Source organism: Kogia breviceps, chromosome 3, assembly GCF_026419965.1.
Source record: "Kogia breviceps isolate mKogBre1 chromosome 3, mKogBre1 haplotype 1, whole genome shotgun sequence".
Classification (NCBI taxonomy): Eukaryota; Metazoa; Chordata; class Mammalia; order Artiodactyla; family Physeteridae; genus Kogia; species Kogia breviceps.
The window spans coordinates 43,160,410-43,187,912 of record NC_081312.1 but is presented as its reverse complement, the minus strand read 5'-3'; the positions used below and the strand labels follow the sequence as shown (position 1 = coordinate 43,187,912).

The following is a 27,503-nucleotide window of genomic DNA, read 5'->3' as shown; positions in this document are numbered from 1 at the left end:
CAGGTATGAAATGTACAGTGTGGGGAATACAGTCAATAAATATGTAACATCTTTGTATGGTGACAGCTGGTAACTAGACTTATCATGGTGATCATTTTGTAATGTATAGAAATACCTAATCACTATGTTGTGCAACTAACTAACTAGGAACTAACACAGTGTTTTAGGCCAATTATATTTCAAAAAAAAACAAACTCATAGAAAAAGAGATCAGATTTGTGGTTACTAGAGGCAGGGGATAGAGGGAGGGGAAACTGGATGAAGGCAGTCAGAAGGTACAAACCTCCAGGTGTAAGATAAATAAGTACTAGTGATGTATAATATGATAAATATAATTAACACTGCCATATGTTATATATGAAAGTTAAGAGAGTAAATCCTAAGAGTTCTCATTACAAGAAAAAATGTTTTATTTCTTTAATTTTGTATCTATATGAGTTGATGGAAGTTCACTAAATTTATTGTGATAATCACTTCATGATGTATATAGGTCAAATCATTATGCCACACAACTTAAACTTACACAGTGCCATATGTCAATTACATTTCAATAAAACTGGAAAAAATGTCTCCAAACATCACCAAATGATTGGTGCTGGGGCGGGCAGAAGGCGTGACGCAAATTATTCCCATTTGAATACCACAGGTCTATATGCAGGGGTTATATTTGGATATAATTTTTATGAAAAATACATTTTTTATTTATTTACTTTTGTTTTTCATTAAAACTTAGATAACTTACTTCTAAATTGTCACTTTAAAAGAAGCATAAAACATCTAAAACATTACAATGTTATGTGTCAACTAATATGTCAATTAAAAACTAATAAAACCAAACAGAAACATTCTAAGTTAAACAAAGCTTATTTTTCTTTTTTTTCTTTCTTTCTTTTACCTTTAAATGTATTTCCCAATGGCTGATATGCCTCAGACTCATATTCTGAGATGGAAACAGTGGTCTCTAAGAACAGCATGGCATTGTTCTCCTTGGTGGATTCCATGAAGTCTGCAGTATTTTGGACCAGGTTTTCCACAGAGACTTTCATACCTTCCACTGGACTTGTGGGAGTAAAGGAACTTTGATGGGTGACGGCAGATGATCTCTCATCCCCACGTGCTATTAGCAGGGCTGTTCCCCTGTGTGCTTCCCCTTCAGGCAGCCTCAGAGCCACATCTGCAGCCTCTGTCAAAGTTTCGCCCCCTTCCAGGCCTTCCATACCATTACTGGTTGCTTGGGTTGTCTGAGACGTTTCAATTCTCACCTGAGTCTCTGTATTGTCTCCAAGCTTTGGGGTCTTTATCTGGCTTACACTCTCTAATTTGGTGTCATCCCACTCAACATTTTCGACAGAGACAGCTGGAACAGCTGTGCTGACACTCACTGTGACTTCTGGGGCTCCCAGCAGGCTGTCAGTTTCTGGCTCAACACTCAGAGTGGACTCAGAAGTTGCGAGCCAGTGCTTGGTGGCAGTAGCCTGGGTATTATCAGCTGTCATCTGGGAAGGCTCAGCGCCTGCTGTGGGCTCAGCACCAGGAAAAGAAGTTGTCTTATGCTCTGGGTCTGCTTCAAATTTCTCAGTCCTTGTATGGGTGGTTAGCATCTCTTTAGCATTCACATAGGATAAAGGTGAATGTCCCAGACTAACTCCTGCCTGATTTTCAGTTGCAAACAACTGATCATCCACATCGTGCAGAAAACCTTGTGTTGCTTCGGTGGTCCCTTCCACAATGGGCTGAATGATGGTACTCCGGGAGGGTTCCTCCTTCTCATCAATATTCAGAGAAGCAGTTGGAGTGATAGGGTTGGTTAACATGGCCTTGGAAAGTCGGCTTTCGGGAGACATTCTCTCTGGCTGGCTGGAACTAAACACTTCTTCCCCTGCTGAGATCATTGTCTCAGTAGCAGTGTAAATGCCAGGGCTATCAGGCTGCGTGAGCCCAGCTCCTATAGGAGGGGTTTCTTTGTTACTAGGGAATACTTTATTTAATGACATTGCTGATGGTCCAGCTAACACTATCATTGGTTCTTCAGAGACCAGAGTGTACTTTGAAGTAATGGAGTTATTTTCTAGGTCATCTGTGTTCAGCCTCTCAGACTGCCCTTTTTCTTCATGAACAGGTGCTATCTCCCTTCTTTCCACGTTGGGGAAGGCCAGACATTGTGTGGCAAAGCTGAGAAGTAGAAGGCTACAGAAAGCCAGACAAATGTGCAATACAACTGGCCTGCTCATAGTGGAAGAGAAACGTGCACATAAAATGGTAGAGTTGACAATTCCAGTAATTGAGTCCTGCAGAAAAATAAAGCATATCAAACTGTCATATAACTATATGTTGTAAATAAGCCCCTTTAAATTAAACCATAAGTAAGATAATCTCCTTGACTCCCAGCTCAGAGACAGTACATAGGAGAGGAATGTTCTATTTCTTTGTACCTTTGAGATGTGGATAACCCAGTTCATTTTTCCCTGCTGAATTTTCAGCTGATTTAACTTGAAGTTCTCTAGCAAAGGGTACACATAGTTACTAAGTTCATTGTTTTTTAATACCTACTTGAAATAAACTACCCTTGAAGTCACATTTGTAATATTCTCCCCATTTCTTCTATTAATCATGGAGTCAAATGACTACAGAAATAGCAACAAACCCAGGAAATAAAAAGTAAATCTTAACATTTATTTACACTACTTTCACAGAACCTTTTAAGTATGTTTTAAAACTTATTAAATATCATTATAAAATACTGAATACCAGTTTCATTCAAGAGTTTTTAAAGTATATAAATGACTTTCAATTAAAATTTATCTTTAAAATACTTAAATTGTTTTCTCTGCAACAACTATAAAAATTATAGGCAAAATCTTCATGTCTCAAAAAAATGATTAGAAAAGGTAAAATAGTTAAGCAATGTAAACAAGTGTGTTTTTTGAAAAAAACTTTTTTAAGAGAACGAAAACACATTTTAAATTAGCAGTCTTTACTGAATGCACATTATTGTAAGATTAAGATTTATTGTATTTTCTTACAAACTGCTCACACTCTCATGACAACTAAAATTATATCAAAACTGCTAATTTCCCCCCAAACTTAAGGGTTTTAGGTCTTATCTATCCCATCATCAGAAAGTTCTTAGATACTGTGGGTTTTCTAGAAAATTAAACCTAGGAATGAAAATTCTAAATCTAAAGACCTGAGGGACGGCTTAAAGATGGCGGAAGAGTAAGACGCGGAGATCACCTTCCTCCTCACAGAGACATCAGAAATACATCTACACGTGGAACTTCTCCTATAGAACACCCACCGAACGCTGGCAGAAGACCTCAGACCTCCAAAAAGGCAAGAAACTCCCCACATATCTGGGTAGGGCAAAAGAAAAAAGAATAAACAGGGACAAAAGAATAGGGACGGGACCTACGCCAGTGGGAGGGAGCCGTGAAGGAGGAAAGACTCCCACACACTAGAGGCCCCTTCGCGGGCGGAGACTGCGGGCGCCGGAGGGGGAAGCTCCGGAGCTGCGGAGGACAGCTCAGCCACAGGGGTGCGGAGGGCAAAGCGGAGAGATTCCCGCAGAGGATCGGTGCCGACCGGCACTCACCAGCCCGAGAGGCTTGTCTGCTCGCCCGCCGGGGCGGGCGGGGCCGGGAGCTGAGGCTCGGGCTTCAGTCGGATCCCAGGGAAAGGTCTGGAGTTGGCAGAGTGAAGACAGCTTGAAGGGGGCTAGTGCGCCACGGCTGGCCGGGAGGGAGTTCGGGAGAAGTCTGGAGCTGCCGAAGAGGCAAGAGACCTTTTCCTCCCTCTTTGCTGCCTGGGCACGAGGAGAAGGGATTAAGTGCGCCGCTTAAAGGAGACCTAGAAGCGGGCGCGGAGCTGCCGAAGAGACAAGAGACTTTTTCTTGCCTCTTTGCTTCCTCGGGTGTGAGGTGAGGGGATTAAGAGCACCGCGTAGAGGAACTCCAGAAACGGGCGCGAGCCGCGTCTATCGGCACGGACAGTAGAGACGGGTGTCGGACAGTAGAGACGGGTGTCGGACGCTAAGGTTGCTGCTGCTACCACCAAGAGGCCTGTGTGTGAGCACAGGTCACTCTCCACACCGGCCCTCCCGGGAGCCCGTGCAGTCCGCCACTGCCGGGATCCCGGGATCCAGGGACAGCTACCCCGGGAGAACGCACGGCGCACCTTGGGCCTGTGCAGCGTCACGTCGGCCTCTGCCGCCGTGGACTCGCCCCGCCCCCGTGCCACTCCCTCCCCCCAGCCTGAGTGAGCTGGAGCCCCCGAATCAACTGCTCCTTTAACATCGTCCTGTCTGAGCGAAGGGCAGTCGCCCTCGGACAACCTACACGCAGAGGCGGGACCAAGTCCAAAGCTGAACCCCAGGAGCTGTGCGAACAGAGAGGAGAGGGGGAGGTCTCTCCCAGCAGCCTCAGAAGCTGCGGATTAAAGCTCCACAATCAACTTTAAGTGCCCTGCATCTGTTGAAAACCTGAATAGACAACGAATCATCCCAAGTTGAGGAGGTGGACTTTGGGAGCAAGATATACTATTATTTCCCCCTTTTTTTTTTCTTTTTGTGAGTGTGTATGTGTGTGCTGCTGTGTGAGATTTTGTCTGTATAGCTTTGCTTTCACCATTTGTCCTAGGGTTAGACCGACCCATTTTTCTGTTTTTTTTTTTTTTTTAAGGAAATTTTTCTTCTTAATAATTATTTTTTATTTTAATAACTATACTTTATACTACTCTGTCTTCTCCCTTTCTTTCTTCCTTTCTTCCTTCCTTTCTTCCCTCCTTCCCTCCTTTCTTCCTTCCTTCCCCCCTTCTTTCCTCCCTTCCTCTCTTCCTTCCTCCCGTTCTTCCTCTGCACCTTCCTTCCTTCCTTTCTTGCTTCCTTCCTTCATTTCTTCCTTCCTTTCTTCCTTCCTTCCCTCCCTCCCTCCTTCCTTCCTTTTCTTTCCTTTCTATTTATTCTACCTTTTATTTTGAGCCGTGTGGATTAAAGGTTCTTGGCGCCCCAGCCAGGCACCAGGGCGGTGTCCCTGAGGTGGGAGAACCAACCTCAAGACACTAGTCGACAAGAGACCTCCCAGCTCCACGTAATATCAGACGGTGAAAATCTCCCAGAGATCTCCATCTCAACACCAAGACCCAGCTTCACTCAAGGACCAGCAAAGAACAGTGCTGGACACCCTATCCCCAACAAAGAGCAAGACAGGTCTACAGCCCCATCCATTAGCAGAGAGGCTGCCTAAAATCATAATAAGGTAACCAACATCCCCAAACACACCACCAGACGAGGACCTGCCCACCAGAAAGACAAGATCCAGCCTCATCCACCAGAACAGAGGCACTAGTCCCCCCAACCAGGGAATCTACTCAACCCACTGAACCAACCTTAGCCACTGGGGACAGCCACCAAAAACAACAGGAACTACGAACCTGCAGCGTGCAAAAAGGAGACCCCAAACACAGTAAGATAAGCGAAATGAGAAGACAGAAAAACACACAACAGATGAAGGAGCAAGATAAAAACACACCAGACCTAACAGATGAAGAGGTAATAGCCAATCTACCTGAAAAAGAATTTAGAATAATGATGGTGAAGATGATGCAAAATCTTGGAAGTAGAATAGACAATTTGCAAGAAACAGTTAACAGGGACCTAGAAGAAATAAAGAGGAAGCAAGAAACGATGAGCAACACAATAAATGAAATTAAAAATACTCTGGATGGGATCAATAGCAGAATAACTGAGGCAGAAGGACGGATAAGTGACCTGGAAGATAAAGTAGTGGAAATAACTACTGCAGAGCAGAAGAAAGAAAAAAGAATGAAAAGAACTGAGGACAGTCTCAGAGACCTCTGGGACAACATTAAACGCACCAACATTCGAATTATAGGGGTCCCAGAAGAAGAAGAGAAAAAGAAAGGGACTGAGAAAATATTTGAAGAGATTATAGTTGAAAACTTCCCTAATATAGGAAAGGAAATAATCAATCAAGTCCAGGAAGCACAGAGAGTTCCATACAGGATAAACCCAAAGAGAAACACGCCAAGACACATAATAATCAAACTGTCAAAAATTAAATACAAAGAAAACATATTAAAAGCAGCAAGGGAAAAACAACAAATAACACACAAGGGAATTCCCATAAGATTAACATCTGATCTTTCAGCAGAAACTCTACAAGCCAGAAGGGAGTGGCAGGACATATTTAAAGTGATGAAGGAAAAAAACCTACAACCAAGATTACTCTACCCAGCAAGGATCTCATTCAGATTTGATGGAGAAATTAAAACCTTTACAGACAAGCAAAAGCTGAGAGAGTTCAGCACCACCAAACCAGCTCTACAACAAATCCTAAAGGAACTTCTCTAGGCAAGAAACACAAGAGAAGGAAAAGACCTACAAGAACAACCCGAAACAATTAAGTAAATGGTAATAGGAACATACATATCAATAATTACCTTAAATGTAAATGGATTAAATGCTCCCACCAAAAGACACAGACTGGCTGAATGGATACAAAAACAAGACCCATATATATGCTGTCTACAAGAGACCCACTTCAGACCTAGGGACACATACAGACTGAAAGTAAGGGGATGGAAAAAGATATTCCATGCAAATGGAAATCAGAAGAAAGCTGGAGTAGCAATTCTCATATCAGACAAAATAGACTTTAAAATTAAGACTATTACAAGAGACAAAGAAGGACACTACATAATGATCAAGGGATCGATCCAGGAAGAAGATATAACAATTGTAAATATTTATGCACCCAACATAGGAGCACCTCAATACATAAGGCAAATACTAACAGCCTTAAAAGGGGACATCGACAGTAACACAATTATAATGGGGGACTTTAACACCCCACTTTCACCAATGGACAGATCATCCAAAATGAAAATAAATAAGGAAACACAAGCTTTAAATGATACATTACACAAGATGGACTTAATTGATATTTATAGGACATTCCATCCAAAAACAACAGAATACACATTTTTCTCAAGTGCTCATGGAACATTCTCCAGGATTGATCGTATATTGGGTCACAAATCTAGCCTTGGCAAATTTAAGAAAATTGAAATCGTATCAAGTATCTTTTCCGACCACAACGCTATGAGACTAGATATCAATTATAGGAAAAGATCTGTAAAAAATACAAACACATGGAGGCTAAACAATACACTACTTAATAACGAAGTGATCACTGAAGAAATCAAAGGGGAAATCAAAAAATACTTAGAAACAAATGACAATGGAGACACAACGACCCAAAACCTATGGGATACAGCAAAAGCAGTTCTAAGAGGCAAGTTTATAGCAATACAATCATACCTTAAGAAACAGGAAACATCTCGAATAAACAACCTAACTTTGCACTTAAAGCAATTAGAGAAAGAAGAACAAGAAAACCACAAATTTAGCAGAAGGAAAGAAATCATAAAGATCAGATCAGAAATAAATGAAAAAGAAGTGAAGGAAACAATAGCAAAGATCAATAAAACTAAAAGCTGGTTCTTTGAGAAGATAGATAAAATTGATAAACCATTAGCCAGACTCATCAAGAATAAAAGGGAGAAGACTCGAATCAATAGAATTAGAAATGAAAAAGGAGATGTAACAACTGACACTGCAGAAATACAAAAGATTATTAGAGATTACTACAAGCAACTGTATGCCAATAAAATGGACAACCTGGAAGAAATGGACAAATTCTTAGAAATGCACAACCTGCCGAGACTGAACCAGGAAGAAATAGAAAATTTGAACAGACCAATCACAAGCACTGAAATTGAAACTGTGATTAAAAATCTTCCAGCAAACAAGAGCCCAGGACCAGATGGCTTCACAGGCAAATTCTATCAAACATTTAGAGAAGAGCTAACACCTATCCTTCTCAAACTCTTCCAACAGATAGCAGAGGGAGGAACACTCCCAAACTCATTCTATGAGGCCAACATCACCCTGATACCAAAACCAGACAAAGACGTCACAAAGAAAAAAAACTACAGGCCAATATCACTGATGAACATAGATGCAAAAATCCTCAACAAAATATTAGCAAACAGAATCCAACAGCACATTAAAAGGATCATACACCATGATCAAGTGGGGTTTATCCCAGGAATGCAAGGATTCTTCAATATACGCAAATCAATCAACGTGATACACCATATCAACAAACTGAAGGAGAAAAACCATATGATCATCTCAATAGATGCAGAGAAAGCTTTTGACAAAATTCAACACTCATTTATGATAAAAACCTTGCAGAAAGTAGGCATACAGGGAACTTTCCTCAACATAATAAAGGCCATATATGACAAACCCACAGCTAGCATCGTTCTCAATGGTGAAAAACTGAAACCATTTCCACTAAGATCAGGAACAAGACAAGGTTAGGAAAAGAAGAAGTAAAGCTGTCACTGTTTGCAGATGACATGATACTATACATAGAGAATCCTAAGGATGCTACCAGAAAACTACTAGAGCTAATCAATGAATTTGGTAAAGTTGCAGGATACAAAATTAATGCACAGAAATCTCTGGCATTCTTATACACTAATGATGAAAAATCTGAGAGTGAAATTAAGAAAACACTCCCATTTACCATTGCAACAAAAAGAATAAAATATCTAGGAATAAACCTACCTAAGGAGACAAAAGACTTGTATGCAGAAAACTATAAGACACTGATGAAAGAAATTAAAGATGATACAAATAGGTGGAGAAATATACCATGTTCTTGGATTGGAAGAATCAACATTGTGAAAATGACTATACTACCCAGGGCAATCTGCCGATTCAATGCAATCCCTATCAAATTACCACTGGCATTTTTTACAGAACTAGAACAAAAAATTTCACAATTTGTATGGAAACACAAAAGACCCCGAATAGCCAAAGCAATCTTGAGAACGAGAAATGGAGCTGGAGGAATTAGGCTCCCTGACTTCAGACTCTACTACAAGGCTACAGTAATCAAGACAATATGGTACTGGCACAAAAACAGAAATATAGATCAATGGAACGGGATAGAGAGCCCAGAGATAAACCCACACACATATAGTCACCTTATCTTTGATAAAGGAGGGAAGGATATACAGTGGAGGAAGGACAGCCTCTTCAATAAGTGGTGCTGGGAAAACTGGACAGCTACATGTAAAAGTATGAAATTAGAACAATCCCTAACACCACACACAAAAATAGGCTCAGAATGGGTTAAAGACCTAAATGTAAGGCCAGACACTATCAAACTCTTAGAGGAAAACATAGGCAGAACACTATACGACATAAATCACAGCAAGATCCTTTTTGACCCATCTCCTAGAGAAATGGAAATAAAAACACAAATAAACAAATGGGACCTAATGAAACTTAAAAGCTTTTGCACAGCAAAGGATACCATAAACAAGACCAAAAGACAACCCTCAGAATGGGAGAAAATATTTGCAAATGAAGCAACTGACAAAGGATTAATCTCCAAAATTTATAAGCAACTCATGCAGCTCAATAACAAAAAAACAAACAACCCAATCCAAAAATGGGCAGAAGAACTAAATAGACATTTCTCCAAAGAAGATATACAGATTGCTAACAAACACATGAAAGAATGCTCAACCTCATTAATCATTAGAGAAATGCAAATCAAAACTACAATGAGATATCATCTCACACCGGTCAGATTGGCCATCATCAAAAACTCTAGAAACAATAAATGCTGGAGAGGGTGTGGAGAAAAGGGAACCCTCTTGCACTGCTGGTGGGAATGTAAATTGATACAGCCGCTATGGAGAACTGTATGGAGGTTCCTTAAAAAACTACAAATAGAACTACCATACGACCCAGCAATCCCAGTACTGGGCATATACCCTGAGAAAACCATAATTCAGAAAGACTCATGTACCAAAATGTTCATTGCAGCTCTATTTACAATAGCCAGGACATGGAAGCAACCTAAGTGTCCATCAACAGATGAATGGATAAGGAAGATGTGGCACATATATACAATGGAATATTACTCAGCCATAAAAAGAAATGAAACTGAGTTATTTATAATGAGGTGGATGGACCTGGAGTCTGTCATACAGAGTGAAGTAAGTCAGAAGGAAAAAAACAAATACCGTATGCTAACACATATATATGGACTCTAAGGGAAAAAAATGTCATGAAGAGGTTAGTGGTAGGATGGGAATAAAACACAGACTTACTCGAGCATGGACTTGAGGATATGGGGAGGGGGAGGGGTGGGCTGTGACGAAGTGGGGGAGTGGCAGGGACATATATACACTATCAAATGTAAATTAGATAGCTGGTGGGAAGCTGCTGCATAGCACAGGGAGATCACCTCTGTGCTGTGTGACCGCCTGGGGGGGTGGGATAGGGAGGGTGGGAGAGAGGGTGATGCAAGAGGGAGGAGATGTGGGAGCATGTGTGTATGTATAACTGATTTAGTTTGTTGTAGAGGGAAAACTAACACACTATTGTAAAACAATTATACTCCAATAAAGATGTTAAAAAAATTAAAAAAAAAAATAAATAAATAAAAAAATTAAAAAAAAAAAAAAAAAAAAAAAAAAAACTACAATGAGATATCATCTCACACCGGTCAGATTGGCCATCATCAAAAACTCTAGAAACAATAAATGCTGGAGAGGGTGTGGAGAAAAGGGAACCCTCTTGCACTGCTGGTGGGAATGTAAATTGATACAGCCGCTATGGAGAACTGTATGGAGGTTCCTTAAAAAACTACAAATAGAACTACCATACGACCCAGCAATCCCAGTACTGGGCATATACCCTGAGAAAACCATAATTCAGAAAGACTCATGTACCAAAATGTTCATTGCAGCTCTATTTACAATAGCCAGGACATGGAAGCAACCTAAGTGTCCATCAACAGATGAATGGATAAAGAAGATGTGGCACATATATACAATGGAATATTACTCAGCCATAAAAAGAAATGAAACTGAGTTATTTATAATGAGGTGGATGGACCTGGAGTCTGTCATACAGAGTGAAGTAAGTCAGAAGAAGAAAAACAAATACCATATGCTAACACATATATATGGACTCTAAGGGAAAAAAATGTCATGAAGAGATTAGTGGTAGGATGGGAATAAAACACAGACTTACTCGAGCATGGACTTGAGGATATGGGGAGGGGGAAGGGTGGGCTGTGACGAAGTGAGAGAGTGGCAGGGACATATATACACTATCAAATGTAAATTAGATAGCTAGTGGTAGCTGCTGCATAGCACAGGGAGATCACCTCTGTGCTTTGTGACCACCTAGAGGGGTGGGATAGGGAGGGTGGGAGAGAGGGTGATGCAAGAGGGAAGAGATATGGGAACATATGTATATGTATAACTGATTCAGTTTGTTGTAAAGGAAAAACTAACACACTATTGTAAAACAATTATACTCCAATAAAGATGTTTAAAAAAAAAAAAAGAAAAAGAAAACTAGAGCTCAAAGAGATTAAATGAATTTTATAAATTCACATCACTAGTACATGGCAGAGGAAAGACAACCCAGATCTGTGTGCCACCCCGCAAGTCTCAATCCTGTCCCCAGCTCACAGTGGCACCTGGAATGGGTCCCTTCACTTCTATAGCCTTGATTTTTTTTCACATTTATGCCATGTAATGGGGATGGGGTGTCACCAGAAGTTCTTCAGTAGTATGTGGGTGGCATCTATGGTAGAAAAAACAAAAGTTTCGAATTTGGATAGAACAGAGTTTAGATCCTTCCAGCACCAGGATGCTGGATAACCATCTGTGCCTCAGTTTCCACATATATAAAGAGGAAAAATCACACATAACTCATAGGGCTGTTGTAGAATTCAATGGTGCCCAATAGCTTTAATAAAAAAAAAAAAAAAAAAAAAAATCTAAAGACCTTATCTTTATAAAAGTTATACTTTTCCCTTCTTCCATGTCTGATCATTAAACTATCTGGGTTAAGCATGTGATGTGCACACATCAAGTATAAAAATTGACATTTTCAATGGGTCTTCTCCCCTTAAGGAGTCTGAAGCTTCCACATGTTACCCCATTCAGTCTTACAGGTCCTTTTGAGATAGAGAAAAGGTCACGTGCTCAGGGCATAATCTAGACAGCTGAAGAGAAAAACAAGGTTGAATTTTTCTACATGAGGAAAGAGGAATCCATGAATTCAGAGCTGAGGCAACTTGCTCAACTACCAGCATCACATGATTGAATTATCTTGGAAGCAGCTCCTCCAGCCCCAGTCAGGCCTTCAGATGACTGCAGCCCCAGCTGCTATCTTGACTGCAACTTCTTGAGAGACCTTGAGTCAGAACAACCCAGCTAAACAACTCCCAAATTCCTAATACACAGACATAGGATGAAATAATAAATATTTATTGCCACCAAGTCGGGGGTAATTTTTTACACAGAAATCTTGAATCCACAGTTCTTTGGGAGAATACAGGAATGGGAAGATGTCATGAGATGCCATGTGCAGAAAAGGAACAGCATATCAGGGATCATAAATTTAGAAGCAGAAAAAAACTGAAGCCAGAGATGACTAGGAGAAATGTAAGCCACCCCACCAAAGAATCCTTGAGATGGTGAAAGGGATGCTAAATATCCTCATATGTAGGATGAGAGGTTGAAGCAATTGTGTTTAAATATTAAATTACATACAGGTAGCTGGCATTATTTTAAAAGGAGAGAATATGAGAAAGATATTTGAAAAAGAGGGAATAGCATGTGAACATTCTGGACATTAGTTATCCCCATACTATGGATGAGCCATAAAGCATCCCAGTTCATAGCCAGGTAACAGAATTAGTAGCAGTATTTGGCCTGCTCCCTCCATTTTCCTTCCTTAAAACAAAAACATACGATAGCTGTAAAGAAAGAGTGCTCACAGTTGATGAAACTACACCTTTGATTTCTGAAAATACAAGCTGAACTATAAACTATATAGTCAAAGATACATAAAAGCTATAGAACTCTCTGGTTTATATCTGATCTGTTCAGAGAGCTGCCCTTTCCTATACAAATATTTCTCCCATTCAGTGAAATCTTACTAAACACACCAGGAGATGGAAGGTGTGGCCTAAAAGTTGGGTCTCCATGACCCCATGCTTCTGGATAAAAACCTGAAAAAAACAGGCCATCATGAGTGGCAGTAGAGTTTAGAGAGGCATAGACAGGCATGAGAAAAATGAATCCTAGCTTTATTGTTGTTAAAACATGTTATGTGATACTGGGCAAATAGCCGCAGTTTCTCCTTTGACAGAATGAGGAGTTAAACAAAATAATCTTTGAACTCCTTTCTATCTCCACGATTCCATTTTCATATTTTATCTATAGAATACAAAATAAAAATACAAATGCTTTCATTTTCCCACAATTTTGCCATCAAGTAGGCAAGGCACCCAAATGATTGCACGAATGCTTCACATTTTATTTATATGTTCTGGAGTCACGTGAACTGAGAGGAGAATTTTATGAACAAATCAGATTTGGAGGGTAGTGGGGACAAACAATAAAGATGTAATATAACCTCTACTGCCTTTCCAAAACAGATTTTTCCTTCAAGGTTTCATTTCCATCTACATCTTGAGCTTTAGAATTTTTGGGTGAAGGAATTCTGCCATTGCTCTTAAAGACTTTCCTTCTGTAATTAAGTGTCAGCCACCTGCTTTCTAAATCCAATTACGACAGAAAAAGTGGGGTGAATTGCAAGCCTATTCTATGTCTGCATATTGCAACCATATGCTCCTTCACCCCACTATTCAAAGTGATGCCTGAACTTTAAAAGAAGCAGAAAAGACAGCCTGTAGGAACGGCAGCAGGGAACACATCTGCCACTCAAATGAATTGGTAGATGGCCTTCAAGTTCCAGGTCTTTCTCTGTCTTTCCAAGCACAGTGCAGGTTCACATAGCCACTCCCATGAGTTTGGTGTCCTTCGCTGGGAGTTGCATGATGTTAGAGAATAAATAAGGAAAGACTGACCCTTGTCAATTCAATGACAATATTTCAACCTAAACAACCATCTGCAATCACATTTTGAAGGCTCTAGGCCTTTTCTTTTTTCCTCAACATTGTCTCCTGTCCCTGGCAAAGTGCCTGGCACAGAGGAAGTGTTTAGTAAATACTGGCTGATGTCTATAGCCCTGCTTTGCTGGAGGAGGGGGAGGGAGGGGAGATTTCATTGCTTATTAGACATTGGATCTTAATTATCTTAAATTAACTCAAATATCAGAATATTTAACAAACAAAACATTTCTCTAACTTCTCCTTTACACTGTGACTTTGGAGGCTCCTTTCTTTTCACTATATCCCTCAGTGCAAATTAATTCAGATAAATGAACTCTCACCCAGTTGCTAACTGAGAGTGGACATTAGCTTCTAATAGCTTAAAAAGCATCTTTTTCTGAGCAAGTCATAGCACTATGTCATCCGCTATCAAGGTACCCTAATGGCTTGGCAGTCCTCTGAAGAATTTACTGCATCTCTGCCACCAGTGAGCAGATAAGCTGTTGTGTCAAGCCTTATCTTTGACAATCTTAAATAGATACAGTCCAGAATCTGTTTCTTTGTCGAGTCTAGGCATATTCAAGTTTCAAAGACAAATGAAAGGCAACATAAAAAAATACAGCCTTCGCCTTCTTGTTAGACTTAATAATCAGGTTTTTTTCAAACACTTGGTCAATATTTTTCCAACTAAAATGTATGCTGCCGTTGTTCAGTGTGTTACCAAAATGCAGACGCAAAAGGGAAACAGTGTGTTCAATCATTGTGAACAGTAACAAAGCTGCTTTTTTCAAAGCAAGTTGAGTTTCATGTATAATATATAAGGAACACGAGCATTGCCCTAAGGGTACTCAAGACACAGGAGGCCTGTAGAGTATGCCAAAAAACTAGTGACAATCTGCCTGATATTTTCCTTTTGGGGGGATAAACACACATACCATAAACAGCTGATGTGGAGTTTTGGGAAGAAAGCTGCCTTAGATTTTCTTTGTCTACTGGATGTTACTTGGATGCCACCTCAAACACACCATCTTCATCTAAACTGTGGTGTCATCTTTTTTTTTTTTTTTTTTTGCGGTATGCGGGCCTCTCACTGCTGTGGCCTCTCCCGTTGCGGAGCACAGGCTCCGGACGCGCAGGCTCAGCGGCCATGGCTCACGGGCCCAGCGGCCATGGCTCACGGGCCCAGCCGCTCCGCGGCATGTGGGATCTTCCCGGACCAGGGCACGAACCCGTGTCTCCTGCATCGGCAGGTGGATTCTCAACCACTGCGCCACCAGGGAAGCCCTGTGGTGTCATCTTGAACTCTTCTCTCCTATATATTCCAGATTCACAACTTCTGTGTATCCTTCCCTCATAATATCTCTTGGAATTGTCCCTTCTTGGGGATGGACACTCGATTGTCATTATTTTAACTGCCTCTAACTGATGATCCTGATCAGACTCTCTCCTCTCCAATCCATTTTTTTTTTTTTTTTTTTTTTTTTTTTTTTTTTTTTTTTTGCGGTACGCGGGCCTCTCACTGTTGTGGCCTCTCCCGTTGCGGAGCACAGGCTCCGGACGCGCAGGCCTAGCGGCCATGGCTCACGGGCTTAGTTGCTCCGCGGCATGTGGGATCTTCCCGGACCAGGGCACGAACCCGTGTCTCCTGCATCGGCAGGCTGATTCTCAACCACTGCGCCACCAGGGAAGCCCTCCAATCCATTTTATACAGTCAGATGGTTTACTCTTAAGAAAAGAAATGACAATAATAAATCAAAAATGGCTACCATTCAGGGGATGCCAAGTGTTTTAACTGTCTTATGTAAATTATGTTATTTAATCCATTACAACAACCTAATGAGATAGGTACTACCATTATCCTTTCCTTTTTTTTCTTTTTTTTTTTTTGGTGAGAAAACTACCATCTCGCAGAGGTTAATTTGCCTGCATGATCGTGTCTGTCGGACATCAAGTTTCCTGCCTTTGCCACTGCAACCCTCTGCCTTCCCAAAACACATCATTTAGTGACCCCAAACATACAATTGCCAAACTCCACACCTATAATGCAACCCCACACCACAAGTGCCCGGTACAAACACCATCGCCAGTTGGGTATATTGCCCTCTTATGTGCCTTACTCATTTCAGCTTCCCAAGTTTTGCTCATGCCATTGCACTAACCAGAATGCTCTCTCCTTCTTCCCTACCCCAGGTATCCAAAACCTGGTCCCACAGGTCACGTCCTGTTTACTAATTGCAGTCACAAAACTGCCTGGCCCGTTCTCTTCCCACCCTTCTCCTAGCTTCTCCAGCACAAATCGTCATGTCTGTAAGCCTTATCAACTCAAATAAAATTATGTTCTTTGCATGCAAACATTAGTCTTTCAGCTTCCTTTGCCTTATAATAATGGTAGACACATAGGAGAGGTGTTCAATAAACATTCAGTGGCGTAAAGTGAATATAAATAACCATTTACAAATGTGAGAGAGTTGGGCTTCCCTGGTGGCACAGTGGTTGAGAGTCCGCCTGCCGATGCACGGGACGCGGGTTCGTGCCCCGGTCCGGGAAGATCCCACATGCCGCAGAGCGGCTAGGCCCGTGAGCCATGGCCGCTGAGCCTGCGCGTCCGGAGCCTGTGCTCCACAACAGGAGAGGCCACAACAGTGAGAGGCCCGCGTACAGCAACAACAACAAAAAAATGTGAAAAAGAATGTTCAGAATCTCTATTTTATACTGTACGATGTTCGATGACATTTCATGGTCTATCCATGTCTAACTGTACGTTTTGTTCATCACGTAGTCAATTTTGGCTACTTATCCAGTGTGTGATTTTAATAATAGTAATAATTTCTGTATTCTCATTTCTGCTATATTTTAGGTTTTCAGAGTGTATTTCATTTTTAAAAAAAAGAGAGAGAGAGAGAGGTCACCAGGAACAAGGGACAAGTTTCAGAGCTTCAGGTTAACTTGCTTCCCGATTCCCCTTCACCTTTCAAAATCCAATTAGTAGGGCTTCCCTGGTGGCGCAGTGGTTGGGAGTCCGCCTGCCGATGCAGGAGACACGGGTTCGTGCCCTGGTCCGGGAGGATCCCACATGCCGCGGAGCAACTAAGCCCGTGAGCCATGGCCGCTGGGCCTGCGCGTCCGGAGCCTGTGCTCCGCAACGGGAGAGGCCACAGCAGTGAGAGGCCCGCATACCGCAAAAAAAAAAAAAAAAAAAAAAAAAAAAATCCAATTAGTAATTCTTTGATTGATAATGGGAAAAGAAAACTCTTTGCCTTCTTCGTTTGTGTCTTAATAATCTTTCCATTTTGTGTTTTTCCTGATCCTCAATGATAATTTCGTTACTGTCTTACCTTTTCTTTTTTTAATCCTTAAGGCTCTCATTGCCAAGCCTATTTCATTTGTCTGAAGCAGAGCTTAGCAAGGCTCTGACCCTATTAACCCAGCTGTGGCACACAGCATTAAGATACCCCATTTGTGATTCACTACCATTCACTGCTATTGACTACTGTTACTTGGCCTGATATATTGGCTTTAAGATGATCTGACTCCAGTCATCCTTCACTATAAATAAAGTGGCTGGAATGACAGATGATCCTCTCAGTAGCATGTTCAACCACAGTGGAAGGAGGGAGAATAGAGTAACCACAAGAAAAATCATAGTCCCACAGGAGAAAAGTGGCATCGTGCTGACAGGGAAGAGGATAAGTAGGCTGGGGTCAAGATGATTACTCTGGCAACTGCCAGCAAAGTGCTTTACCATTCCTCCAGACCACAACTAAATTCTACGTATCAAGCCCACAAGCTTTATTCTCTACAATTTAGTGATGGAGACAAATGAAGATATCTGTGTTTATCACTCCCAGTGGATGATCCTATCCCTGTTAAAAGAAGCTGGACTTGAAGCTTTAAAGCTGGCTTCGAGTTCCAACTCTACCTTGGGAAAATCACTGAAACTCAGTTTCTTCTTTGCAAAATGGAGATAATAATGCTCGTTCTGTTTTCTTCAAAGGTGAAAGACCAACAAAAGTGATAATAGACATAAAAATGGTTTGAAGAAAAAATGTTTAAGTATCATACAATTTAAGACATATTATTGTGGTATTGACATTCATTCCCCTCAAAATACAGAAATATGAGCAGTCTGAAACATCCATAACATCCTTTTTCTCCTAAGCTATTTCCATGGAGCTTCCCCTTTCAGCTTTTCATGTAGACCAAATGACCTGGGAATTGTCTGATGTTTGCAGAATTCCATCCTAATCAATCTTGGTCAACAAGCTCCTGTCCATCCATCATACAGTTCTTTTCAGTGACCCAATGGGACACTTCATTTCTGTTCTCTGTAGTTCACAAACCTCATTGCTTGACAAAATCTCTAAATACTAGCTGGCATTTAAGGAGAAAGTAATCCCCAGGTAGACATTTCACGGAATAAGCATAATCTCTAACATTTCAAGCTGAAACTTGATTCAGATACTTTTCTTATAATCACCAAGTAAACACAATACGAAAAAACAGGACTGACTACACATCTTAATTAGAGAGTGAACTTTCATTTTACAGAGATTAAACTCAGGTTCTCTCTGAATATCCAGCTCCCCTATGTGAGAATAAACAAATTCAATGAACAAAAATACAATTCGTTACACAAGTTTTCAGGCAAACACCTGCTGAATAAAAAGTGAAAAACACCTTTAGTTGACGAGTAGAAATTTTCCATAGCAGGTAAGCTCATCATCCGCATTTTGATCCTATACTTATATTTATCATCAAACCATTGCCATAAAACCAAATTATGATATTGAAAGGTCTAGCAGGCAATGCTGAATATAATGTTAAGAAGCCTCCCATGAAAACAAAGACATCCACATCTCCCTAATTGGCTCTGTTGCTGTAGCTACCTTAGACTTGCTGAGTCTTGGGAGTTCTGTGAATAAATACAACCAATATCAAGTCTGCTGCATAAGTGCTTGCTTCATAATATGACAAATATAACAACTCTACCTTATTCATAAGAGTAAGTCAGACTACCCTTAAATCTACTGTGTATAAATGTTCTGATACTGTGAAATCTCACCCAGTTTTGAGTTTCTTTCAGTAGATGCTACAGTGGGATTCTGCTGGCAAGTGAGCAGAAAGTGGGTCAGTGACTGACTCTGTAGGTGTTTAAACAAGACTCCTTGGAGCCCAACAGCATCACTTGTGATGAAGGAAATTCACGAAAAGGAGGGGAGACATGCAAATTCTGGCCACACACTTTGCTCCCTAAGGAAAAAAAATCCTTCAGAGTTCTATGGATGGTTTTGGGAGCCACTAGCTCTTCCCCGTAAGTTTCAAACTAAAACTTCCATAGAAAGAAAGCAGACTCTTTAAAGCAGCCTCTCTCCTCTCCTCCACAGCAGCTCTACACTGAAATGAGGTGCCAAGAGCCTGGCAGATCCTCGGCATCAGCTTGGGAAAGCAAAGATTTCTTATCTCTGAGAACTCCAAACTCTTGAAGATCCTATATTTTGTGCGCCCGGCCGATTTTTAGCCAGCCAGGCTCTGCATGTTGGGAATGTACACAGGTCGGGTTCTGTCAGTGACTAGGACACACATGCGACATCTGGGCACCTCCAGGTATCACCTTGCAACCATTCTGGAGTCTAACCCGGCCCTCTTTCCAATTAAGTGACCTTTCCAAGGAGCATGCTCCTGCCTTGTCGTGGGGGGCCGGTCAGGGTCTGAGCAAGGAGGTTCCGTGACATCCTTGCGCTAAACACTCAACTGTTTGTTTTCTGCAAAGTAACACAACACATTTCGGTGGCCACCACAGCCCCATTAGCTCCTCGGCTGCTCGCACTGACTGACATCGGGGTCATTGCAATCGATGCTTTGAAAGAAGCAAATCTCAGTCTTCGGGAACTTGTCTACCACCGCTGTGAGACTGAGAGGGGAGGGAGAGAAGAAAGAAAAGCCCACACAAAAGCAGCCAGCCCTGCAAGCTCCGCCAGCACAAAAGGCCCGCTCGCTGGTGTGGAGCCGTGAGCCTGGGCTGGAGCGAGGAGAGAGGCCAGACCTCCGAGGCCTGCGCGCCTCGCCCCGTGCTCCCGGAGCTGCCCCCGCGCCCCCCGCGCCGGGGCACCGCGTTCTGGCGGGGGCGCAGGGCGCACACCTGGCGCGCCCCGGGCTGCCGCGCTCCGCGGGCTGCACAGCTACCGGGGCGGCCCCGAGCCGCCAGGGGCTCCGGCTCCGTCTCTGCCCGGGCGCACCTTCTGCAGCCGCGGTCGCCCGAGTGGCAGAAGCCTGGCCCGTCCTCACCTGTGCGCCTTCAGCCGCGCAGCGCGCAGAGGAGAGCTCTGGTGCCCGCGCTCTGCATCCCCGCGGCGGCCCCTGCAGCGGTGGCGGCTCCCTCCGCTGTCTGGGACGCCAGGGGGAGGGCGCTTCGCTTTGTTGCTTATTCATGAGGCCGCGACTAAGGCTGGGGATTGGGCGGCGGGAAGATGTGCCCGCCCCGGCTCGGCGAGCACGGACAAGAGGGCCGTCGCCCCGCGCCCCTCAGCGCCCACTTCCCCGCCTCCGCTCCCGCGATGGGGACGAGGCGCGGGGCCGCAGGGGTCCTACCAGCGTCCGGGCTCCCGCGACCCCTTCGGAGCCTCCCTGCCCTCCTGCCCCGCTTCGAAACCTGGGCTTCTGCGGCAGCTCTCCCTTAGTGCCTACAGAGAAGAGACCAGGGCACCGTTTTCTCTAGAAGAGCCCTAATTTCCCTGGTCCGTGACTGGGGCGAGGGGCGTAAATTGGAGGCCGCCGGTTGTTCCTTGTGAAAACTGTACGGCTTAGCCCTCAGCCGTGCCCCTAAGTAGGACCCACTAAAGTAGCCCTACACAAAGTGTTCCCTTCTCAGTCAGAGAAGAAGTCGAAAATAAGAGTAATAAGAAGGACTGTTTCTTGAGCCCTTACTCCTGCCGGGCACAATGCTAGGTGCTTCACTCATTACCTGCTTTTAATCTACTCAACAACCCTCAAATATAGATATTGGTAATCCGCTCAACTTAACAAAGGAGGAAGTTGAGGTTGAAGGCTGTGCAAGTTGCCCAAGGTTTTATGGCTAAGGTGGCCACCGGGAATTCATGACCTTCGTTCTTGAGTTTCTCAAGGACTCAGTTTCTTTTATCTGATCCTCCTAATTTTGGAGAGAATCTAAAGGCCCATTCTAGAAGAACCCCACAGCACTTTACATTTGCAATGCACTTTCCTCATACATCATCTCTTGTACTTATTAACTCCCTTCTTTATAACAGCTTAGTCCGCTTTGTAGCTATTTGTAAACATCTTGAAGTCAGAGCAAGGCCTTGTTCACCTTCAACCTCCACATCTAACACAATGCACAACTATGTACTATCTTTCCTACTCCACCTCTCTTTAAAATATATTATGTTTGTATTTCCAGAAAGGTAGTCAAATAGGTGTTAAATGCATGTGATTGAACTGAATCTGTAAGATCTGTTTTTGATGTGTATTCAGTGTAATACAATATAATACACTGTACTGTGACCAGGCCTTCTACGTGGATTCAAGACCCACCAGATGGATAAGCCACACATCCAGCCGAACCAAGATGTGTTTTAACATTTTATTTTCTGCTTCTGTTGCTTCTGTGCCCCCCTCCCCGGGGGCTGGGAGGCCAGAGCTTGTGGTTCAGTGCAGAGCCTGGGGTCCCTCAGCCCCGCTGGCTGTTCCCTTTGCACAGGGTGCTGCAGAGCCTCCTCCACCCTCCTTACCTCCGCTGCCCACACTCCAGCTGGGCCAGGGCTGGAGCGGCCCTGTGATGAGTCCCAGGAGTTGCCCTCGTGCCTGGGAATGCAGGGACGTGGTCCTGGGGGTCAGAAGTCTGAAGCTTCCCATCTACTTCTTAAGGCCACTGCAAGTGAAAGATGTAAAATGTGATAACGTTTTCTGGCCATGAGACATGACTTTTGTTAAACAATAAGAAGGTGTATGTGGGCGTGGGTTCACGTTGAAAGATAGTAAATATTCTATATAATGAATATAGCAATATATACATCTAGGATTTGGGCTTTTGGTTATTGATTGCCTGGTGGATTGTTTAGAAAACATTGTTTAAGAAAAATGGACTAGCAGCTGTTGGATTTTCACTCAGAAGCATGTTCATTTATGTAGATGCCACTTTAAGCTTGATCAGAATTGAATGTGAGATTTCTATATGAAAAAAAAACATTTTATTTTCATGTCAGTTGTTTGAAATTCAGACCGTATCTCATAAAAATAATGTTATATAGTATGGTGAGATTCCCAGCCAGATTGCAAAATTGATTCTATTTGACCCAAATGCAGTTAAATAATAGTACTAATAAAAAAACAACAAAATCAATCAGGTGGACCAAAGGACCAAGCAGAATAGGAGAAGCAAGCAGGAGAAAGGGATTCCAGCTCTCCATGCATCTACAGCCAGCCCTACACACAAACTTGAAATATTCAGTTTCTTTGACATATTCCTGGCTCCCATTCTGCATCTCTCTCAAACATCCTAGTGTTTTTCTTAGAGACCGTAATACTCTTAAGTCCCAACTATAGAACTCCACTTCCCGGACTGCCTTATTCTCAAAGTTTTCCATTCTCCAAAATTACCTTTCTTCCATAGTAGAATTCCTATTTCCCTCTTCCTTGATACAAATTATTTCAGTTTGCAGTTAAAGTGATCTTATTGGAACTCATTTATACTAGTACTTTATCCTTCCCTCAATGGTTTGTATTGCTTTAAACAACTGATTAATGCAATTTAGCTCAACAGCTGCTGTTGGTACGTGGCAGTGATAATAAGATCCATTCTTCCACCCCAGCATACACACAAACTATAAATCAGGAAAAGTTACACTCTAATCAGTAAATCCACACACAATGAATATTATTAGCCTTTTATGGGTAAAGCAATAAATTGTATGTGTACATTAAGAGAATTTGGGAACACCCAAAACTCCAATCAATGTAACAAGGAAGGAAGCTCAGGAAGCCAGTTTTGGTGTTGCCAGATTTAGTAAATTAAAATAGAGAATTTCCATTCAGTATTTGGGACACTCTTATGCTAAAAATTATTGTTTATCCGAAATTCGAATTTGACTATATTTTATCTGATAACCTTTGCAGTATTAAGTCATTACCTGGTCCTGGTTGGTAAAAACCTTTTTGTCTGAAAGGTTTTGGTCACATGAAGAACTGGATAACCAGCCAAAGAGCCAGGAGTGGACAATATCCCTGCAAATACCACCCAGAAGAGAGAGTCTTGGTAATGACTGAGCATTGTGGTGTCCTTGGTAAGGCTATCACTAAATTGGGTAGAAATGCTCTACAGTACATCAACTAATTTTCTTTACCAAATACCAAGTAATCTATCTGACAGCTTGATTCCACATGTGTGTTGCCTATAAGGCACTGCTGAAATGAGTGTATGTGAGCTGGATTGTGTGTGTCTGTTTGCAACCAAGGTAACATCACCAAGGTAAGTACCACTTAAGGGCTCACATTAAGGGCTCTTGAAAACCAGCTGGCAAGACTTCCCCAGACTCTGCACCGCTGTTTCCTGAGGATGTTTTATGTTTGTTTGTTTGTTTTGTTTTGTTTTCGTTTGAAATTACACCAGCGACAAGCATGTGAGGCAATAGAACAAAATGAAGTGAAAGAGGCACATGAGAAAAAATTCTTCTTGGAAGGCTGAGTTTCCCTGGAATCTCCTCAAAATATTTCCCTCAACTTTCTGAAAGTTCCTTTCTTTCAGTGATTTCCCCCTCCCTTTATTTTTGAACACTTTAGAGCTCCTTCCTTGGATTTTGTTGTTCTTATAAGCTCCCAAGGCACCCAACAAAGAGGTCCAGCAATGGAAGAAGGACAGGAGCTGCTAGAGTAGTGGTCATTTGCATATTGGATATTTTGGTTCTCACTACAGAAGACTGTCTTATTTTCCTGGCCTTCCTAAAAGTTTATGAACACGAGTTTTGCAGCATCTCCCAATATTCTCTACCCAGCTGCTCCCTGACTCTAATTCTCTGTGGAGGACTTTCTGTTTGCTTTTAATTTTTTAAGTTGAAATTCCTAGAAGTAGACTTCAGTGTAAAACAGTATTGCTAAGTATACTCTACTCACTCTGGGTATTCAATAAATATTTGATGGTTGTGGTGATGATGATGATGTAGTAAATAATGGTAATGATGTCAGAATAAGCTGTTTAAATTCTGATACATGTTTTCATTGCATTCAAAACCCTCAAACAGGGGACTTCCCTGGTGGCGCAGTGGTTAAGAACCCTCCTGCCAATGCAGGGCTCGGTTTCGAGCCCTGGTCCGGGAAGATCCCACATGCCGCGGAGCAGCTAAGCCCGTGTGCCACAACTACTGAGCCTGTGCCCTGGAGCCCATGAGCCACAACTAATGAGCCCACGTGCCACAAGTACTGAAGCCTGTGCGCCTGGAGCCTGTGCTTCGCAACAAGAGAAGCCACCACAATGAGAAGCCTGCACACGGCTTGTTGCAACTAGAGAAAGCCCACACGCAGCAACAAAGACCCAACACAGCCAAAAATAAATAAATAAATATTAATTAATTAATTAATTAATTTAAAAAAACAAAACAAAAATCCCTCAAACACTTGACAGGACTTATTTCAGTACTAATGAGCTTAGATTTTTACCTTATACTAAATTATGTCTTTAGTATGCCGTTTACTGGGAAGACAAGTAGGTAGAATAGATCCAATAATAAAATGGTTTTCTTTAAGCAAACGTTTGGAACAGCAGAATTTTTTTTGAAGTATAGTTGATTTACAATGTTGTGTTAGTTTCTGGTGTACAGCAAAGTGATTCAGTTTTACATATTATATATATTCATATTCTTTTCCATTATGGTTTATTACAAGATAAGGAACATAGTTCCCTGTGCTATACAGTAGGACCTTGTTGTTTATCTATTTTATATATAGTAGTTTGTATCTGCTAATCCCAGACTCCTAACTTATCCCTCTCCCACACCCTTTCCCCTTTGGTAACCATAAGTTTGTTTCTACATCTGTCAGTCTGTTTCTGGAACAGCAAATTTTTATACACTGTAGTTGCTTTTAACTGTCAACACAAAGTCCACAATATTTACCTACCTTTATTATTTAACTGTTATTATGCAAACACCCGGATGAATCTTCTTGCTTCTCTTCTTTCCCCCAAGAAAACTACTATAATTGTGGAAGCAGAATATTATATGCTTTATAGTTCCTTCTTTTTAAAATCTGTTATTTTCTATATTCCCTTATTAAGTGTCAGGTTCCTTTAGGCCTTAAACTTTCTGATTCTGTTCTAACAAGTGGAATTTTGCCTGTTGCCTTGAAAAAGCAAGATAAGAAAGGAAAGAGCTACTGATGCAGGTACAAAAAGAAAATTTCTAACAGTACAGCCATTTAAAAAGAAACTTTTTAGATAAAGTCAAGGCTGAAAACATTTACAAGAAAGAAATCTTGTCTCTCTGTCTCTGTCTCTGTCTCTCTTTCTCAGCCATAAATCATGTCCTTGTGAGACTGTCGGTAAAAAAAAAAAAATTTAAGAGGTTTGAACATCAAAGGTCTAATGTCTCCTGTGGAGTATATCCTTTAATCCTAAATGAATTGGTCATCATGAATAACTCTATTCAAAATGGAATCTATAACTCTAGAAAAGATATGAATTGCCTTTTACAATGTCTGACAAGAGTTTAGCTCCATCCTTGTCTCTTTTTTTTACATGCCTAATGATAAATAAATCTATGACATTAATAGATTCCTAATATTAAATAATGAGCATGAGATATTTATTATTGACATATGGTGTATATACCTACTGCCTATGTTGCAAAGAAAAATTTATTCCTTTCTGCCTCTACCAAGGACAGCATTAAAGAAAATGGCTTTACCGGGAAAGGCAAAGCTCAGGTCCAAGGAACCACTCTTGTCAGAGAAAGTTCTTAGAGATGGGAATAGATTAGTGAAAGAGGTTATATATTCCCTTTTGTTCCAGGTTTTTAAAAAAGGATGAATTTTATGCTGGCTGGGTTGGGGGTTTCTGGCGAAACACCATTAGCTCACTCAACAAGGAAATTATAGGGATAGTTTTAAGTGTGAGAAAACTACCAAATATATTAACTATGGCTAACTACATTGTTGTTTATTATCTGCTTTCCAACAAATGTTGCTTATTTTACATTTTAAAAATATGATTTGGGTATTAATATCACACTCAGGATACATTATATCAATCTGCAGCACACTGACAGCAAAAGCAGAGAACAGGATATGATGAAGGGGGTATCAATACCATTACAATGAAGATGTTCTTGAGACTCATAATCTGAATAATACCAACAATTTGAACATTTTGAACATTGGTTTACTAAGGTTTAAATATGGCATGGACATCAGTGCAAAAAAAAAAAAAAGACTTTCCTTCAGTATAGCACTCAACCTCAGGCTAAATTCCTTGTCCTTATACATTTTGGCTAATTCTTCTGGCTAAACTGTCTTAGAAACAGCAGAATTGAGTCTGTGTTTCATAGTCATTAAGCAATGAGCAGCACATCACTTAATGTGGGCTATGCATTTATTTTGGCATTGAGTTTAGCTCCATGGTTAATCAATAAACAAGGGTTTTTGTTTTATGAAAAGAATGTGGTTTGGAAGGGTAAGCTGTGACGAAGTGAGAGAGTGGCATGGACATATATACACTACCAAACATGGGGTGGATAGCTAGTGGGAAGCAGCCGCATAGCACAGGGAGATCAGCTAGGTGGTTTGTGACCACCTAGAGGGGTGGGATAGGGAGGGTGGGAGGGAGGGAGACACAAGAGGGAAGAAATATGGGAACATATGTATATGTATAACTGATTCACTTTGTTGTAAAGCAGAAACTAACACACCATTATAAAGCAATTATACTCCAATAAAGATGTTAAAAAATAAAATAAAATATGGCCAAATAATGTTCCATTACATTGGATATACCATATTTGTTTATCCATTCTTCAGCTGATGGACATTTGGGCTATTTTTACTTTTTAGCTATTATGAAATAATGCTGCTATGAATATTTGTGTACAAGTTTTTGTACAGACATGTTTTCATTTCTCTTTGGTAATGTGCAATAAAGGATTAACCTTGCCAAAAAAAAAAAAAAGAACGTGGTTTATGTGAAGATATCTAAATCAGACTTAACTTTCCTCACAGATCTTCAGTTTAGCTGAGAGAAAAAGCTTATACACACATTATGAATAATACATAATATAAAATTTCCTCATACGCTTCCAAAAGTGGCACTGGTTTTTATCATCTTCTTTCATGATATCACTACAGAGAGGAACTATCTGAGAAAGCCTACGTGGAAAGTCCACGTCCCGATACAGTTAGTACATGTGTTATGTAACCATTTCCCCTCTCCCCCCAAAATTGTAAGTTCTCTGAATTAAGACAGTGTGCTTTATATAGTCTCACATG

The 27,503-nt window shown here is 41.4% G+C and overlaps 1 protein-coding gene across 5 annotated transcripts in view; it reads right to left on the bottom strand.

The window, feature by feature from the left end:
- Positions 1-27,503, bottom strand: part of ARMH4 (armadillo like helical domain containing 4) — a 204,200-nt gene that overhangs the window by 137,126 nt on the left and 39,571 nt on the right. For 2 of the 5 annotated variants that reach the window (XM_067028420.1, XM_059059659.2), the window contains exons 3-4: positions 21,767-21,906; positions 896-2,288 (exon numbers count right to left, since the gene is read on the bottom strand). In XM_067028420.1, the coding sequence (XP_066884521.1) occupies positions 896-2,231 (1,336 nt within the window). In that variant the 5' untranslated portion in view covers positions 2,232-2,288; positions 21,767-21,906. Of the gene's footprint in view, positions 1-895; positions 2,289-16,989; positions 17,152-20,306; positions 20,435-21,766; positions 21,907-27,503 lie in introns of those variants that run through there. The other 3 variants (XM_067028419.1, XM_067028422.1, XM_067028421.1) reach the window with 3 other exon arrangements.